At 35.6% G+C, this 12,791-nt stretch overlaps 4 protein-coding genes and 1 long non-coding RNA gene across 6 annotated transcripts; 2 read left to right on the forward strand and 3 right to left on the reverse strand.

Annotated features, from left to right (window-relative positions):
• The first annotated feature begins 2,669 nt into the window (after positions 1-2,669).
• Positions 2,670-4,773, forward strand: LOC145159601 (protein FAR1-RELATED SEQUENCE 5-like). The gene is made up of 3 exons (XM_079078615.1): positions 2,670-2,869; positions 3,583-4,154; positions 4,358-4,773. Coding segments are annotated over exons 1-3 (768 nt in total). The 5' UTR covers positions 2,670-2,868; the 3' UTR covers positions 4,553-4,773.
• Positions 4,774-5,601: 828 nt separating this feature from the next.
• Positions 5,602-6,972, forward strand: LOC145159609 (protein FAR1-RELATED SEQUENCE 5-like). Of its 2 annotated transcripts, none has more exons than XM_079078627.1 (3): positions 5,602-5,779; positions 6,135-6,665; positions 6,739-6,972. In XM_079078627.1, exons 2-3 carry the CDS (start codon positions 6,153-6,155, stop codon positions 6,922-6,924), a joined length of 699 nt encoding a protein of 232 aa, XP_078934753.1. In that variant the 5' UTR covers positions 5,602-5,779; positions 6,135-6,152; the 3' UTR covers positions 6,925-6,972. The 2 variants fall into 2 exon arrangements, with proteins under 2 accessions (XP_078934753.1, XP_078934762.1); XM_079078636.1 differs by having other exon boundaries at positions 5,603-5,779; positions 6,191-6,665.
• Positions 6,973-7,119: 147 nt separating this feature from the next.
• Positions 7,120-8,979, reverse strand: LOC145159623 (structural maintenance of chromosomes-like protein, putative (DUF3531)). Its single transcript, XM_079078645.1, has 8 exons — positions 8,596-8,979; positions 8,417-8,504; positions 8,257-8,342; positions 8,076-8,154; positions 7,921-7,980; positions 7,685-7,806; positions 7,511-7,582; positions 7,120-7,406 (listed from the first exon to the last, which is right to left on the reverse strand). Exons 1-8 carry the CDS (start codon positions 8,871-8,873, stop codon positions 7,304-7,306), a joined length of 888 nt encoding a protein of 295 aa, XP_078934771.1. The 5' UTR covers positions 8,874-8,979; the 3' UTR covers positions 7,120-7,303.
• A 2,113-nt stretch (positions 8,980-11,092) lies between these two features.
• LOC145106998 (uncharacterized) lies at positions 11,093-11,341 on the reverse strand. Its single transcript, XR_013707675.1, has 2 exons — positions 11,253-11,341; positions 11,093-11,171 (listed from the first exon to the last, which is right to left on the reverse strand). It is a non-coding gene; the product is annotated as an uncharacterized LOC145106998 (long non-coding RNA).
• A 76-nt stretch (positions 11,342-11,417) lies between these two features.
• Positions 11,418-12,466, reverse strand: LOC145121753 (uncharacterized). The gene is made up of 6 exons (XM_079057456.1): positions 12,450-12,466; positions 12,204-12,281; positions 12,044-12,104; positions 11,786-11,953; positions 11,606-11,707; positions 11,418-11,522 (listed from the first exon to the last, which is right to left on the reverse strand). The coding sequence occupies exons 1-6, from the start codon at positions 12,464-12,466 to the stop codon at positions 11,418-11,420; spliced, it is 531 nt and encodes a 176-aa protein (XP_078913582.1).
• Between the last annotated feature and the right edge of the window lie 325 nt (positions 12,467-12,791).

Consider the following 12,791-nt stretch of genomic DNA (forward strand, 5'->3'; position numbering starts at 1 on the left):
TCGGACTACTCTGAGCGTCCGCCTGTTGGTCCGGGTGATCAATCCGGCCAAGGGATGTTTCATCGTCCTCCCTTCTGCATAAGGGCTTGTAATTCTGCTCAACAATGGTGTCTCATCGTCCTCCCTTCTGTATAGGGGCTTGTGGTTCTGTTCAAAAGTGGAACCTTCTCAAGTTCCTTGCGTTCCATGTTCTTGGTAATTGCCTTCCTTCCGCTGTTTCCAGGGAGTACGACCCGTTGCGATGCACCTCTATCACCTTGTATGGTCCTTCCCATGTCTGGCTCAGTTTCCCACGAGGTTGTGCGCGGCTGACCTCATTCTTTCGCAGAACATAATCTCCGACCCGGAAAGCCTTGTCTTTGACTCGCTGGTTGTAGTATCTTTCTACTACTTTTTTGTAGGCGGCCTGACGCATACTCGAGCGTTCTCACCGTTCTTCCAAGAGGTCCAAATTTTCCCTTGGATTTCCATTGTTTTCTTGCTCCTGATAATACTCCGTTCGTATTGAACCTATCATTATTTCTGCTGGCAGCATCGCCTCGGCTCCATAAGCCAGGCTGAACGGTGTCTCCTGTGTGCTAGTCTGTGGTGTGGTTCGATATGACCAAAGGACTTCTGGTAGTTCGTCTACACAGTTGCTTTTTGCTTTGCCCAATAGCTTCTTAATCCCTTGTACTAACGTCCTATTAGACACCTCTGTTTGTCCGTTGGCTTGGGGATGCGCCACAGCCGTGAACCTTTGCTCTATTCCTCTTTCGATGCACCAATTCTCGAAAGGATTCTCAGCGAACTGTAAACCATTATCGCTGATCAAAACTTTAGGCGTCCCAAATCTCGTTATGATATTTTTCCACATGCACTTAATTATCTGTTTTCCGGTGATACACGCCAACGGTTCGGCTTCTATCCATTTCGTGAAATAGTCACCGCCACGACTAAGAACTTCACTTTCCCTGGTGCTTCTGGGAAAGGGCCGACGATATCGATCCCCCACTAATAAAAGGGCCACGATGAGGGTACTCCTTGTGATGGCGAGAAGGTCTGGCATTCCACGCACGCCCGGGTTAGTTCGACGGCGTCTTGATGTATGTCTGGCCAGTAGATCCCCATGCGTAGTACTTTGTTTGTGAGCGCCCGCGCTCCCTCATGGGCTCCAGCTGACCCGCATGTGCTTCCTTTAAGGCCTTCTTCCCTGACTCACCGTCTATGAATTTAAGCCATGGAGCCGTATGGCCTTTCCTATACAACGCTCCCCCCAGGATTGCATACTGGGGAGCTCGTATCCTTGTTTTTCATGCCTCTCCGTGATCGTCGGGGAGTATGCCATGTTGCAGGTAATCCATGATAGGCGTCATCCAGTTGGGTCGTGTTGTAGATAGGGAGTCGACTTGGCGCTCGTCGATGCTCCTCTCTTTTAATACTTCCACCAAAACTTCCTTAGAGAGGTGCCCAAAACATGTTGATGCTAGCTTGCTAAGGGCATCTGCTCGCCTATTGCTTCCCCTCGAAATCTGCTTTATTGTGAAACTCTTCAGTGAGCTAGTGATTCGTTGTACCGCCTTGACATACCTTTCCATCTGTTTATCTTTTGCTTCGAATTCTCCCGTGACTTGGTTGGCTGCTAGACGTGAATCAGTCAGAGCTATAACCCTTTCCGCCCCCATTTTTACTGCCAATCTGAGACCGGCCAACAAGGCTTCATATTCGGCTTCGTTGTTGGAGGTGTGGAAGTCGAACCGTAAGGCGTATGTAATTTCTTCACTCGTAGGGCTGGTTAGTATTAGCCCTGCGCCCGAGCCTTCTTTGTTGGAGGCTCTATTCGTGTAGAGAGTCCACTGTTGGTCAGTTTTTTCCTCCGGACACCCTTGTCGGGTCGTGCCAATTATTTCTAGCTGGAATTCCCCTGGGATTTCAAGCAGGAAATCCGCTAATGCCTGTCCCTTGATGCTTACCCTGGGATGATAGCTGATATCGTGCTCCCCCAGCTCAATGGCCCATTTTGCGATTCGTCCATATGTTTCTGGCTTCAGGAGCACTTGCTTGATCGGGCAGTTAGTTAACACCTCTATCTGATGGGCCTAGAAATACCGACGGAGCCTTCGTGATGCGTAGATTAAGGCGAGCACCAGCTTTTCGATGATTGGATAGTTGATTTCGGGCCCATGTAGGGCCCGGCTCACAAAGTAGATCGGGAGCTGCCGCTCTTGCCTCTCAACTACTAGCACTGACGAAATGGCGTCTTTTGATGCGGAAAGGTAGACCTGCAGCTTTTCCCCCGGTATCAGGCTGGCCAAGGTAGGGAGTGTGTGTAGCGCCTTTTTTATTTTTTGTAGCGCAGCCTCGGCTTCCGGTGTCCACTGGAAGTTATTCTTTTCTATGCACCCTTTGAGTGTATGGAACAAGGGCATGACTTTTACAGCTAAGCAAGTGGTAACCAGTTGATTAAAGGGAAACCGGTTAATAGGTAAAAACGACAAATTTAATGCAAGTTTGAGGCAAAAACGGACATAAATTTGAACTTAGGGTAAATCCGACAATTTCGTGCAAACTTGAGGGTTTTTATGCCATTAACAAAAATAAATATTTAACTATTTTTACAATTTGTTATTCAAAAAATTCATATAACTGACCCAAACCCGTTTTATTTTGCCTAAATAGTTTCCCTTGTTTGCAAATTGCAATTGCCCTCCAAACAAGTCTCATCTCACGGCTTCTGCACTCTCGACCTCCCCTCCTTTGGCTTCCGTCCATATAATCCCCAACCGCATCTCTCTCTCTCTCTCTCTCTCTCTCTCTCTCTCTCTCTCATCACTGTAGCTCTGAACAATCCTCACACCGCGATCATCATACTCTTAATCCCAATTTTTGAGTAAGTTCTCACCCTTTTTCTTTCGTTTCTGTAAAATTTAATGCAATCCCATGTCAGTTCTTGAATTATTTCGCCAAAAACACTATCTTTCTTCCATAGGTTCCGTAACAATGTGCTTCTTTTAACGACAACAAGACATAAGGGATATTCAATTGACGATTTTTGTATTAATTGGGTTTTAATTTATGTTCTGGGGTAGCGTAGAATTGTCTTCGGGATGATATCATATTCAAACATCTTTTCTCTCTTGTTGCTTACTTTCGCATTTGATTCAGTAGAGGGAAACTATATGAAATGCTAATGCTTGCTGGTGTTTGTGAATTTTGATTCTATGCGAGTAGTTTTAGCTGTTAATTGTGTAATCCATGTGATGTATATTCTTAATTCAAATCAGTTTGGATCGCCATTTGAGCTTTTTATCGGCCAATCATGTTTCAATTTCTTATACAAGTTTTGCTGATTTATCTATCACTTTTCTTTTAATACCAAACAGAAGGAAGACAAATAAGTATGCAAAATCCAAATCAACCATTCAAAGAATATGACACCAAATGATCCTTATTAGCCATAACAGATCCCAAAAGTTCACAAAAGGGGGCAAATTATAAAAAAAACTTGTTTGCCTTTGTCTGTTTTCTGTGTGTATGTGTGTTCTAATTTCTTCTTTTTCTTGACAAACATACTGATTTTTCAAATTGGTTCTTGTATGACAGTGGATTTTGAGGTTGATGATGATGATGTCAATGGTGAGGTACTACTAAACTCCACAGAGCTTGAGATAGAAAGCCGAAAAGGCGATGAAGATGACAATGACAATGACATGGTAGGATGTTCCCTTGAAGGGGTATTTAACAACAACCATGACATAAAAATCGATCAAGATGAACCCGAAAGAGGCATAATTCCACTAGATGCCCACAATGTTAACATTGAAGAACCATATATTGGTCAAGAGTTTGAATCTGAAGCATCTGCACATGCATTTTACAATGCATATGCAACAAAAGTTGGATTTGTTATTCGTGTAAGCAAGCTTTCAAGATCAAGGCGTGATGGAACAGCTATTGGAAGAGCTCTTGTTTGTAACAAAGAAGGGTTTAGGATGCCAGATAAGCGTGAAAAAATAGTAAGACAAAGGGTGGAAACAAGAGTTGGTTGTAGAGCAATGGTTTTAGTTAGGAAAGTAGGCTCTGGAAAATGGGTGATTACCAAATTTGTGAAAGAGCATACTCATCCTTTGACACCTGGAAAAGGGAGAAGGGATTTGATTTATGACCAATATCCGGTTTGTCTTAATCTCATCTTTTTCTATCAGTTATATATCTTGTTCATTCAATATAAACTTTTATTTGAGAAAAATACTATGATAACGTTATATAGAATGACTTAATGGGTTAAGCTTGAAAAGCATGATTAGGGTTTTGATGCAGATTTGTGGATTATATATTCCTATGGCTCTTATGCAATCTTTGATTTGGTTAATTGCAGAATGAGCATGATAAGATCAGGGAACTATCACAACAGCTAGCAATTGAGAAAAGAAGATCAGCAACCTACAAAAGACATTTGGAAATGGTTTTTGAGCACATTGAGGAACACAATCAGTCATTGTCAAAAAAGATTCAAGAGATTGTAAACAATGTGAGTGCAATGGAGTCGAAAGAGATTGAAACTCATAGATAGATAATAAGTTTGAAACTTCTTGTCTTTTTTGACTGAGAATAAGTCAAATTTTTCATCATATACAGGAATCTTTAGATGGTGTTGCTTCTTGATTTGCAACTTACTCATTTTAGAAAGTGTTCTTTTTTCCTTTCATCTTTTGAAAGACTTGTGTACAAGTTGAAACCTTATATGGTAGTTAAAGGGGATAAATGCAAGAAATAGCAACGTGTTTTTACTTTTGTTTGCTCTTGTATTAAATAATATATATCTTAATATCTATAAAACATATTGCTTTTTTTTAATGTTTTGTTAATTACAATCGAACTAAAAAGAAGTCAAAAACCATGATATTATTTTTAAAATTTAGTTATAAGACTTACGAAATATATATTTAGCCGAAAAAAATATATTATTTTAAGTCATCTTAAATATATATCGACCATAGTTTCAACATTTTCTAGTATTCTAACCACTTACTCGCTATAAGTCGTTTAACTCGACTTATTATAAGTCCAAAGAAATACGACTATATTCCATTAGTTTTATAGTTTTAAAACCATCCAAATAATACTAAAATGAACTCATATTCAAACCCGATTCATGTTGTCTGAACAGTTTTAGCAAAAAATCTTAAAATCGTTTTATGTTTTGCAAAATTGTGATTGTAAGATCCTACTAAAATGAACTCATATTCAAATTTTCTCGCAGGATAGTGTAATCGATTTTAACTTCTTAAGCATCATCCTTATTTTGTTGCTAAAAAACGTAAATATTAAGAATAAAACATGTTAATTAGAAATAAGATCATTTTGACAATATACAAGTAAGACATAAGACCACATATGGATCATTATTTGTATGTTCTGTCTAACTCAAGATGAATTAATAAAATGGTAATGCTCTAGAAAACTTATTGCTAACTTGTGACATTTGATTTCAAGTTGAAAAGACCAATTTTTGAGTATTTTATACTCAGTTATATAATAAAGGTAAAGAGGTGAGATCGGATAGTTTTTCACCATAGAATCTTAAAATTGTAAAATGGTAAGATAAAAATCCAGATTTTAAATATATCTTTTAAACCCTTACAATGGCGTTTAGGGTTCGATAATTCACAGCTCACCTTCCTCCCTGCTGCCACCATATCCACCTGACCACCTTCAAAGCTCACTTCACAACCTCCGTCGACTCACGCACTAACGTCGAATTGTTCAATGCTCCCCTCCAATTTCTACAGCCTGATTTGTGAGTTCTAATCTTCTAATTTCTGCTCAAAGTTTATTTCTTTTGCAACCCCATCGAATGAGTATGATATTTCAGGATTCGGTTATCGTTAGTAATAACGTGTTAATTCTTCCCAAAATTAAATGGAGTTATATGTACATGTTTACAGAATGCAAGCTCAAATCCTCTAAATCGGTGGTCATGTTTTCCCAATTAGGATTTCTATTTTGAGTACATTTGAATATGGCACCACTTCATGAATCCTATAACGTTGAAATCAATTGATTCTCTATATGTTATTTTGTTTAATCCCCATTGCCCTTTTAACGTTTATCAATTCAATTTGTGTTTGCTGTTTGTGTGTTCAATCATGAAGGATAAATTAAAATATTAAATGTCTTCCTTCTATCATGATCCAACAACTGCTTGTAGAACACAATCCACATGTCAGGAAGGAGATATAGCTTGGAATCATGCAAGTGAAGTTCTCTCCATGGATGACAAATTGGAAAATGACATTGAAAAGATGGAAACACAAACACCTTCAGAAAATAATCAAGAACCATGTGAGGGTATGCTATTTGAATCAGAAGAAGCAGCAAGAACATTTTATGATGAGTATGCAACACGTGTTGGTTTCATTACCCGTGTTTTATCTTCTCGTAAGTCAGAGAGGGACGGAAGCGTAATTTCACGTGGCCTTGGATGTAGAGGTGATTCAGAACATCATAACAACAAGAAGAGCACTATGAATATGATCCAGAAAAAGAATAAAAAAAGTGGAGAAAATTGCACAGCAATGATTTTAGTGAAGAGAGAGAAACCTGGGAATTGGGTTGTTAGAAAATTTGTGAAGGAACACAATCATCCACTTTGTGTTTCAGTTTCTAAAAAACGTGCAACATTTGTAAGTTTTCATTCACTTCTTTAATGAAATCTTGTTAAAAGTATAATTTTTTTAATATGAATGTTTTGTGTAGGATGAAAAAGACAAGAGAATTCAAGAACTAAGTGGTGAATTGCGTGTAAAGAAGCGATTAAGTGCATTATACAGAGAACAACTTCTTGCTTTAATGAAAGATGTTGATGATCATAATGAACATCTATCTTCAAAAGTTCAAGTTGTAAGAAATAATTTAAAAAAACTTGAAGCAAGGAATGTATAATTGTAAGTATTTATTATATCTAAATTTCCCATGATGCCCTTTTGAGAATAGCGTTTATATATATATGTAATTATTTCTTACCAAACTTGTTATACTAGAAATTATGAACAAATTAGAGTTTGAAACCTCAAATAGCTTTTAAAACCATTCTTCATTGATAAAAGTATAAAACAAGTTTACTTCAAGACTCATACATACGAATAAAAATTGAAGTCATAAATTCAAACTTGAGGTGTTTCCATATGAAACTTAATAAAGTTCGACTCATAAATTCAAACTCTAATAATAATTCAATAAAAGCTCAAAGCTTTGTTTTTTTTTAACAGCTACTCACACTCTCTAATCTACTCATAAATTTACACCTAAAGACAACAATGGTTTAAATCTTGAAGTATTTGTATCCATCTAAAGGGTTTTTCATTCCCTCTTCCCAATCACCCATTTTCCTTCCACCAAATACTACTTGTTGTATACCCAAATACCTGCCAAATTTATTAAAAAAAATCATTTTCAAACATTATTAATTCAGACAACACTTTATCCAAACAGAACTTAATGAGAATAAATAAAAGAAACAGAGGCTTACTCTGAACTCAATACAGTGAGACAATTGAGAAGAACATCAAGAGCAAAGTAATCTGAAGTACCTATATCTACCCTGTTTGTTCCACATTTTTCAAAACTTATTAATTACTTATTTTGCAAACATATATTACAATAATATTATATAATTTAATAAAATAATATCAAAATTCCATACCAAACACGTCCCCAATTATCCTGAAACTCAACATCCCCAACATCATGAAATGATGATGGCATCACATTGAAGCCCTTATCTGCATCATACAAAGGATTGTATTCCATGGATGTATTTGCCAACTGCCACGTGTATATCACAAGTCACGAATTTAATATTATTACTACAACAATCACCTTTTATTCTTTAACTTAATAATACTAAATTATTTACTATATGTCGCGTTTGTTTGTTACCTGCAAATTAGATGAATTATATGCACCTAATCGACCCATGACATACCATGACTGAATAACCTGTGTGTCACACGTATAAACAAGATTAATTAATTATACATTTTTTTTATTCTTTGTTTAAAATGGAATAAAGAAAATGAGAAGAATTTAGTTACACTGCCAATTAGGTCAACATCTCGATCAGAAGGTGGGCCATATAGCTTGAACCATATATGGGAACCAACAGGACTGAAGCTGTTAATCACAAATCAAAAGAAATTAAGAGCAATTATGTTCATCATACAAGAACATTCGTTAATTAATAATCATACAAGAGTGTAAATACAAGTTAATTACTCTCTAAATGTGACTTTGAATGCAACAACAGAACCAGTTTTAGCTTTGTGAAAATCTCTCCCTTTTTTCCGAATCCTATCTTCAACCTGTACAATCATATTTGTTCATCATCCAAACAAATCTAACATTGCAGAAAGAAAAACAGAAACACTATTATTACCTTCTGTCTCATCTGTTCTGGCTTTCCAATGGTATCACCAAGAACATTTCGAAGTTCAATGTCGTTTTTTGCTGCATCTTCTAATACCCTGCAACCATTCATGGAAATGGTTTAGCTTCAAAGTTGAAAGAATGGGGAATTGAATGATGTAAGAAGAAGAAAAGGAGGCGAGAGATTACTTAGCCCAAGAAGGATAATTGTGAAGTCGTTCGTATTCCCGTTTCCTCTTCTCTTCTCGAACCCTGAGCAACCTCCGCCCTCTAGCGGTCGTACCTGACCCTTTCGCGTCTTCGACTACTGAACCACCGCCATCGCCGTCCTTGTTACCGGAAGATTTCGCACTTACGGTGGCGATCGTTGTTCTAATGTTCCCTGGAACGAATTTGGGACAGAAATAGAGAGTTTCTTGATTCAATGAAATTGAAGAACAGCGATTGAATGCACTGCACATGTGCATCTTCCAGATTAAATAATTTGATGAAGATCGTTGTATTGAATTGAAGGTTATGGTCGTTTGAGGATAAGCTGACGTTAGGGTTCTAAGGGGGTTTATCGTTTTGAACGGATAAATGTAGTTATGTTTAGTCTGTTAGTGGTGTCCGATTGCACATATGGCCCCTACAGTTTGTATATTTACATAAACAACCACTGAATTGTTAAAAAGCCAAATGACTATTTATAATTTTATATTATACTTTAAGGTCGTTTAGGATTTTCTTGTTTAAAAATTTTATTAGTTTATTCTGGTTTGGTACATGGTTGGATTGTAAAAAAAAATTATGATTTTTTGATAAAGTTGTTTTGGTTTAACTTATTAGAAACCTCTTATTAAAGGTGGAAACTAATATGTAAGATGTCATTTTAGATCATTTAAATATATAAGAATATGAGGATAATTTGTCAAAATTATGAAAAATAACTTATCTATTATGTTGTGATACTCGATACTATGTTAATCAAAACATTTTTTTTCTAAAATTTCGTCTTTACACCGGATAAACTGATAAACATTTTTATAAAAACAATTGTTTTAAATAAACAATCCTAAATACCCCTTAATAGGTATGAGTTATTAAATGACCGTTATTTTAGGGAAATATATGTCCATATGGTATTTTTATTTTCTATCACAAAACAATCATTTAAACCATGAAAAAAAAATCACGAGACAAAAGAAAAACACACTACTTTTGCTTTTATTCTAAGTTTCTAACAAAGAAAACTCACTCGAAGAGCGAAATGGATCCTCACTCTACAAAGCATCTCTTATGTGTTGTTTGTTTATCTAAAAAACTACTTCTGACCACTTATTGCTGCGCCGTGCAGCACACGCGCAACACTTGACCTTCACAGCTGTTTGTTTTTTAGAAGACTTCTGACTTAAAAACTGTTGCGCGTGTGTTGCGTGACACAACACTTGACCCTCTGCTTTACACCTTACTTTAACTTATTGCAGCAGTCTGCAGAGGTTAAAAAACAAACAAACTTTTTATTACATGTTGCAGTCATTTGGTCTCCTCTTCTGCTACAGAGGGTTGCAGAGATGGTCCGCAGACTTCGCTTCGAAAAAACAAACGGTGCCTTAGTCGTTCTTATGGGTTTTTTTTTCTTGTATTTGATTGCGCTTTTAGCATAAAAAACTCATAATGATTCGGATCTATTTTTTTTTACCAATAGTTGTTTCTCGATATCAAGGGAGGCTTCACAAAGCGAAGATTCTTTGAGTAGTCCCCGATATTACATAGAGGATCTTGGCCATTTCTCCCAAGTTTTGCTTGTATTTGATTATGTTTGTAGCTTAGATTAGGCCATAATGGTTTGGATCAAAAATATTTTACAAATAGTTGTTTCTTATTATCCAAAAAGTTTCGTTGAGCGAACCGTGCATGGTTGTCAAAATCGTGATCCTGGTCGTAGGATCGTACGATCCTACGATCGTAGGTATGAAAAACGATCCGTATCATAAAATGATCGTATTTGAGGTAGGATCGTATGATCGAGTTCCGATCCAATCCTACCTTCCCTTGATTTTTTTTTTATTTTTTTTTTATTTTTTTTTTACCATTTTATATTTTTTACCATTTACCAATCTACCATTTATCATTTTTTATTGTGACTTACGACTAATATTTTGAAGTTTTTATAACTTTTGAACGAAAAATTAAATGTTTGAAATATTTTTCATGATTAAATATTATAAATTAAAATTATATTTTATTTTGTGGGATCTTAGGATCTCGATCCCGATCTTACAAACCCAAAAACGATCATAGGTAGAATCCCGATCTTGACAACCTTGGAACTTTGAAATAAATATTCTCTCTAAAGTAGCATTCTTGGCCTTTTATCAGTGTTTTTTATTAGTTATTTTTTCTTATTGTAGCATAATTATATGAGCTTCCTGGAAGATTTAAACATCGACTATATAAGATTCTCGTAGAGAACTGTTTATTCCGACATCCTTGGATATTAGTTTGGATGTACCAAAACCTGACGAGGACCATGATATGATATATATATATATATATATATATATATATATATATATATATATATATATATATATATTGTTTTACAAAAACTAGAAGATTTTTCTTCATTTTAATCTAAATTGGTTATCCACAACAATTATTACAAGATGTTTCTCATCACTATTTGAGCATTAGTGATTGGTAGTTGAGAAAAAATTTGTGGATATTAAATAGGGAAAGATTACAGAGGTTAGGTTACATGAAAACATAATAACCAAAATTTTCTGCAAAGTTAAATGATAATTATAATGAAAAATTACTCCTAAGTAATGAAAGAAAGCTACAAGAAAGAAACCAAATCTAACCTCTGCCCTTACAACCAAACCAAACATTAAGCTGCTTTGGCTTTGCGTGATGGAGGACATCGGAAAAGACTGATCAAATCATCCACTCCTTGTTCCCCAAAAAAAATATATAAAATAAATATATAAAACACCATGTGCATATTTTTTTTTTGACTTTTTTTTGTCTCAAAATAAACATACCCTGGTAGTTATGACAAGGAAGCTGAAAAGTGTAATTAAATATGATCCCAAAACTAGTAGCAACAGCAAGTCAAATGTTACACACGCAACCTGAAATAATAAGTTAATAAAATTCAAAATCTTTGATGTGAAAGTGAGAAATAAAATATCATAGAAATAAATAATAAACTGACCTGATAAATCTGGAGTATAGCAACTGTGGAGTCATAAAATGTGAACATTCCATCAAGCACATCATGTTGCAAATTCACCTCTGCAACATGATCTGCTAATTCCTGTTTGTTATTCAAATAAAAACCACTAAATGTCAGTTGTTAATGCTCATTAATCAATTATTTAAAAAAAATGTTTACCTTTTTCAATGCAATGATGAATGGATTGTCCTTTGAGAGAAATGGAGCTACACGAGGTGTTGTTGATAAAAGATGAAGCCATGATTTTATGTAAAAAGGATTCACAGACAAACTTGTGTTATCTGCAAATATTTCCATCTTCTTTCCTTGTTGACCATATATATGCCTCTGTTGACATAATACCAAAATCATCAAAATTTTGTAAACCAATAATAATAAAATAATATTTTTATTAAAAAACACAATGCTCTTTCTTACTACAAGACTTTCAGCAACCAATTTCACACTCTGAACAACTGCATCTTCACTTACAAACTCTCTAATACAATTAAAAAAAAACAGAATCTCAGCAAAATGGTTATCATTTTTTTTATATTGATAATAAATAGTTTTAAATATAATTATATAAAATAATCACCTGTTACCAGAAAGACCTCCAGTATTTTCCAACAAATTTGGAGCAACAGAAAGTCCAGAAACTGTTGCTACAATAACTCTTTGTCACAACCGAAAATTTTCAAGTCTAGAAACCAAACCAAATGAGTCTCGTATATGCAATAGTTGTAGCTATGCTATTATTATGCTTTTGTAATATAATGTTTTTGAGAATTACACTACCCTAAAGCCTCCTAAGTAAATGTGAACAATAAGAAATGAAAGTTACGTCAAGATATTAGTCATATTACATAAAACAAATACATTAGAGTATTATATGCATCCTAGACCATAAACACTTCCCTAGGAAGCACCATGGCCGTGAACACCTCAAGGAATCAAAATTTAGACCATAAACTCTTATGTTTGGACATGTTGGCCGTGAACACACCCCAAGAAGCCATTATGGCCGTAAACCACCTCAAAACACCAAGCTTTGACCATAAACATCACCCTAGGAAAGCTTTTGGCCGTAAACTCTAAAGGGGATCACTTTAAGGGCGTAAACACTTTAAGGAATTGATGTATTTGACCATGAACACCTCCCTAGGAGGCATCTTGGCTGTGAACA

The sequence above is a fragment of the Lactuca virosa genome, chromosome 1 (genome assembly GCF_052849685.1).
Source record: "Lactuca virosa cultivar CGN04683 chromosome 1, Lactuca_virosa_CGN04683_v6, whole genome shotgun sequence".
In the NCBI taxonomy this organism is placed as follows: Eukaryota; Viridiplantae; Streptophyta; class Magnoliopsida; order Asterales; family Asteraceae; genus Lactuca; species Lactuca virosa.

Bases quoted from the DNA above. Each gene is read 5' to 3' on its own strand.
- LOC145159601 (XM_079078615.1), top strand. The intron at 4,155-4,357 runs GTTTGTCTTAAT...GGTTAATTGCAG, and splicing joins TGATTTATGACCAATATCCG to AATGAGCATGATAAGATCAG.
- LOC145159609 (XM_079078627.1), top strand. From the start codon at position 6,153: ATGTCTTCCTTCTATCATGATCCAACAACTGCTTGTAGAACACAATCC. The intron at 6,666-6,738 runs GTAAGTTTTCAT...TGTTTTGTGTAG, and splicing joins CTAAAAAACGTGCAACATTT to GATGAAAAAGACAAGAGAAT.
- LOC145159623 (XM_079078645.1), bottom strand. From the start codon at position 8,873: ATGCACATGTGCAGTGCATTCAATCGCTGTTCTTCAATTTCATTGAAT. The intron at 8,505-8,595 runs GTAATCTCTCGC...GAATGGTTGCAG, and splicing joins AATTATCCTTCTTGGGCTAA to GGTATTAGAAGATGCAGCAA. The intron at 8,155-8,256 runs GTAATTAACTTG...TGTGATTAACAG, and splicing joins TTCAAAGTCACATTTAGAGA to CTTCAGTCCTGTTGGTTCCC.
- LOC145121753 (XM_079057456.1), bottom strand. The intron at 11,954-12,043 runs GTAAGAAAGAGC...TTATGTCAACAG, and splicing joins TGGTTGCTGAAAGTCTTGTA to AGGCATATATATGGTCAACA. The intron at 11,523-11,605 runs GTCAGTTTATTA...TTATTATTTCAG, and splicing joins CTATACTCCAGATTTATCAG to GTTGCGTGTGTAACATTTGA.